A 4,097-nucleotide genomic window follows, 5' to 3' on the forward strand; every position below is an offset into this window, starting at 1 on the left:
GTCTTTTTCTCTTTTCTAATTTACGACTAATCACAACCCATTCAATGCTGAGCTGTATTTAGCTATGTTTAACATTGCTTGTAGTTGGCTGTTATTTAATTGGGTAAAGTACATAAATAGTCCCTTGACTATAGGGTGGTATTCTTGAGCCCCTTAACTATTAGAAGTTACAAAAGAGTCATTTGATTATTCATATATTTTAAACTCGTCATTTTCTGTTAAAACATTGGCGATCATTTGAGCTGAAACATTAACATGCTACCTGATATATGATAAAATTTGGTCTCATAATCATTTGAGTTGTATTTATGGACATACTTTTCGTTTACATTATGTTTTTGAGCTAGTGCTTGAAATATTATATCATCGAACCCAGAGGCGGAACTAAGAATTTATTATAGGGGGTTAAAATATTTTTTATTTTCTATAATACAATTTTTTAATTGAGGGGTTATGGTAAAAAAATTATTTATTTTTTAATAAATATATATTTTTAATATTAATTAATATTTTTAAAAATAATTGGCAGGGGCCAAGACTCCCCTTGACCCCACAAAATTTCGCTATTGATCGAGCCAATGCTTGTAAGCAATGACAGTGACAATAGGTAGTAGACATCATTAAAATATGATTTTAGTATATTAAAGTTAACATGTTAACAACATCTAGCTCAAATGACCATCAATTTTTTTTTATGAAAAATGATGAGTTTGAAACATATGAATTGTCAAATGACCATTTTGTTACTTTTAATAGCCGGAGACTCAATAAAACAATATCGTATAATCAATAGATCAATTTACAACTTTTAATATCTGAGGACTAAATAAAACAGTATTTTATAGTTAGGAAATCATTTGTGTACTTTAACCTATACAGTTTTGGTTAAAATCTATTTTCTGAACTTAAACAAAGCTTGAGATTTAATCCTTGTATCTAAAATCTTAAAAATTAGGTTTTCATATTTTTTCGATTTATAATCTTAGTTCAACCATTGATCCTTTTAATATTTCTTATCAAATAAACATGTGAAACAGGGAAATTGTGATGAAAGTATTAAAAGAATCAACTATTAACTTATATATTTTAAATATACGTTTTTAAATGTGAACTTTGTTAAAGCATAGACTGCTAGCAAATTTTAATATTTAATCTAGGAGTATTTTCATAAATAAGAAAAGTATAGGGAGTGGAAGTGCAAAAATCCGGGAAGCTTTCCAAGGGCAATTAAAGAACAATACAAGTACATATTCATTTTCAAAGAACTTTGGCTCTCGACGAAACATTGATCAAAGGGAGCATAAATCAAAATAATAAATAAACGAAAATTTCTGAGAAAAATTGGTATAATTAATAAGAAAGAGACAGGTCTACCCTCTCTTAACTGGGTCGCTCGTTCAAACACTGAGTCGAGGAAGTTCCAGATCTCGATCTCCTGAATTCGACAACAATGGCGAAGCCGAGGCATTCGCGCGTTCCTGGCCGGAAATCGTCATCTTCAACCATGGTTCTAACGGCGTTGATTATGTTCACCTTCCTGGTTTTGATCCTTTTGGCACTCGGAATCCTTTCGATTCCAAGCAGTAACACCGGCAATTCGCATAAACCCAACGATTTGAGCACGATTGCTCATAACGTTGTCGACAAGTGAGTTTTTTTTTCTTCTTTTGAAACATTTTGGTTCAATTTTATGATGGCAATCTGGTAATAGTCCTGCTTGTAAATTTGTGCGCGTTTTTGGAATCGGCAGAAATGATTATGATGAAGGGGTAGGAGAACAATGGGTTGAAGTCATCTCCTGGGAGCCTAGAGCTTTTGTCTATCATAATTTCTTGGTAAGTTTTATTCCTTTTTTAGTTGAATACGTTATTGCAATTGAAATTATTAATTAAACAAGAATTTTTTAAACAAAATCAACCTTATAAAAATTTATGAAGTATATATTAATATATTCTTAGTTATTTGGCGGATCCATAAAATATGAGATGATTCTTTTTTATCAAAAGTTTATGGAATCGTTCATGGGGATTAAAAAGGTAGAAAAGGAAAACCAGATAAAGTAAACACTAGAATGATAATGAATTAATGTCCATTTATCAACTTTTTTTAGCAGCTTCTATTAGGAAAACGATTTTGTGAACTAGCAGGGAGCTAATTCTTAGATTTGAAAGATTCAAACCTGATCAAGGTCTTTATTTGATACTTTGGCAGTCCAAGGAGGAATGTGAATACCTAATTGACCTTGCCAAGCCTCACATGGAAAAATCCACAGTTGTCGATATTGAAACTGGCAAGAGCAAAGATAGCAGGTATGTAATTATTAGTGTTATTATTACACAAGTTTTCAACTGTATCTTTCTTAACTATTTGATTTTATCCGCCCCTTGATGTATATATATAGAGTACGTACAAGTTCTGGCACCTTTCTGCCTAGAGGACGTGATAAAATTATTAGGAACATTGAGAAAAGGATTGCAGATTATACCTTTATTCCAGTAGGTATGTGCTATTATCTGGATCGATCCGGATTATCATGTATTAAAGTCTTCTTTAACTAGGTTCAGGTTTTTAACGCTATATGTATAAAGTTACTCATGTCAACAAAATAATATGCAGAGCACGGGGAAGGACTTCAAGTTCTCCACTATGAAGTTGGCCAAAAATATGAGCCTCACTATGACTACTTCATGGATGAGTACAATACCCAGAATGGGGGACAACGCATAGCTACGGTCCTTATGTACCTGTACGTGACTTCATAGATTTTTCCTGTATTTCTTATTCTAACGTATTATTGGTAATTTATTATAAGAAAGTTGACCTTTCTTCTTTCTGCCTTTTTTTATCTATTACAGCTCAGATGTTGAAGAAGGGGGAGAGACGGTGTTTCCTGCTGCAAAGGGTAACGTCAGTGCTGTGCCTTGGTGGAATGAATTATCTGAATGCGGAAAAGGGGGACTTTCTGTCAAACCAAAGATGGGTGATGCATTACTTTTCTGGAGCATGAAGCCTGATGCAAGTCTAGATCCTTCAAGCCTGCATGGTTAGTTGTAGATACTAATTGACCCGCTCTGAGACATGTGATTCAAATTTAAGTTATATTGCAAAGTAACATTTTCATTTTTGAGATTCATGCCCCTTGCATTTCTTTTTGCATCAATTGTTTATTACAAATTAATATCTTCTTCTTCTTCATTCATTTTCTGGGTTCATTTATTATTTACTACTTTTTTCATCAAGGTGGATGCCCTGTGATCAGAGGAAATAAATGGTCATCTACAAAATGGATGCGAGTCAACGAGTACAAGGTCTAAACAGCAGTTATAAAGGTAACTAATTTTTCTATATAGCTATGAGAATTTATGCTAAAACTATAGTCCCTTTATCTATGCCTGTTAAAGTAAACTAATGGATGTGAAGATTATATGTAATGTAGTTCTACACCTTCAAGAAGAGTAAAACATACTGTAGATGCTTTTGAAATGAATAAGAAAGGGTCTTGCATTTTATCCATTGTTCTTGAAGTCGGTGTATTTTAGAGTAATTCAAAAATAATTTGACAGCAAATGATGAATCTGATAGACATATTTGGCTAGTTGACAGGATTGAATTGGATTCCTTATTGTCCTTGTTGTACTTTGGAAAAGTTGAAGAGCTCTACAACAGCTAGAGCTTGGTGCCTTCTATCAGTTTCGGTGTATTGATTTTCCCTGCTGACTTGGACACATGCTCCAACTCTTTTTTTTTTTTTTGGGTTTTTTTCCAGTTTTAGTGGAGTTTTTTTTAATGTTACTAGAAGCAATAATTATAATAGAATAAAAGTGTAATGCTTGGCAGTGCAGCACAGATGAATGGATTCATGGTAATACACAATCATTTATTTGACATAATATTGCTTTGCATTACATACAACAGCTTCCTTCCAATTCCCCCCCCCCCTTCCTTTTCCCCCTCAGTTTGCACTTTTCTAGATCCTGAAGCCTGATGTGATTTCCTGCAATAGCAAATCCGTACCCACCGGCCTGTAATTATTTTTCCATCTTTTTGTTCGGTTTCCTGTAGTAGCAACGGGTTCTCTCAATATCAATATCTGCCTG

The 4,097-nt window shown here is 33.3% G+C and overlaps 1 protein-coding gene across 1 annotated transcript; it reads left to right on the plus strand.

The window, feature by feature from the left end:
* The first annotated feature begins 1,378 nt into the window (after positions 1-1,378).
* LOC120139271 (probable prolyl 4-hydroxylase 10) lies at positions 1,379-3,887 on the plus strand. The gene is made up of 8 exons (XM_039154559.1): positions 1,379-1,647; positions 1,751-1,835; positions 2,212-2,309; positions 2,402-2,499; positions 2,617-2,746; positions 2,856-3,043; positions 3,241-3,329; positions 3,597-3,887. Exons 1-7 carry the CDS (start codon positions 1,451-1,453, stop codon positions 3,312-3,314), a joined length of 870 nt encoding a protein of 289 aa, XP_039010490.1. The 5' UTR covers positions 1,379-1,450; the 3' UTR covers positions 3,315-3,329; positions 3,597-3,887.
* The last annotated feature ends 210 nt before the right edge of the window (positions 3,888-4,097 follow it).

The sequence above is a fragment of the Hibiscus syriacus genome, unplaced genomic scaffold (assembly GCF_006381635.1).
Source record: "Hibiscus syriacus cultivar Baekdansim isolate YM2019G1 unplaced genomic scaffold, ASM638163v2 tig00110733_pilon, whole genome shotgun sequence".
Classification (NCBI taxonomy): domain Eukaryota; kingdom Viridiplantae; phylum Streptophyta; class Magnoliopsida; order Malvales; family Malvaceae; genus Hibiscus; species Hibiscus syriacus.

Excerpts from the sequence above, each read along its gene's own strand:
- LOC120139271 (XM_039154559.1), top strand. The coding sequence starts at position 1,451 with ATGGCGAAGCCGAGGCATTCGCGCGTTCCTGGCCGGAAATCGTCATCT. Across the intron at positions 1,836-2,211 it reads TTGTCTATCATAATTTCTTG|TCCAAGGAGGAATGTGAATA; the intron begins GTAAGTTTTATT and ends ATACTTTGGCAG. Across the intron at positions 2,747-2,855 it reads GCTACGGTCCTTATGTACCT|CTCAGATGTTGAAGAAGGGG; the intron begins GTACGTGACTTC and ends TATCTATTACAG.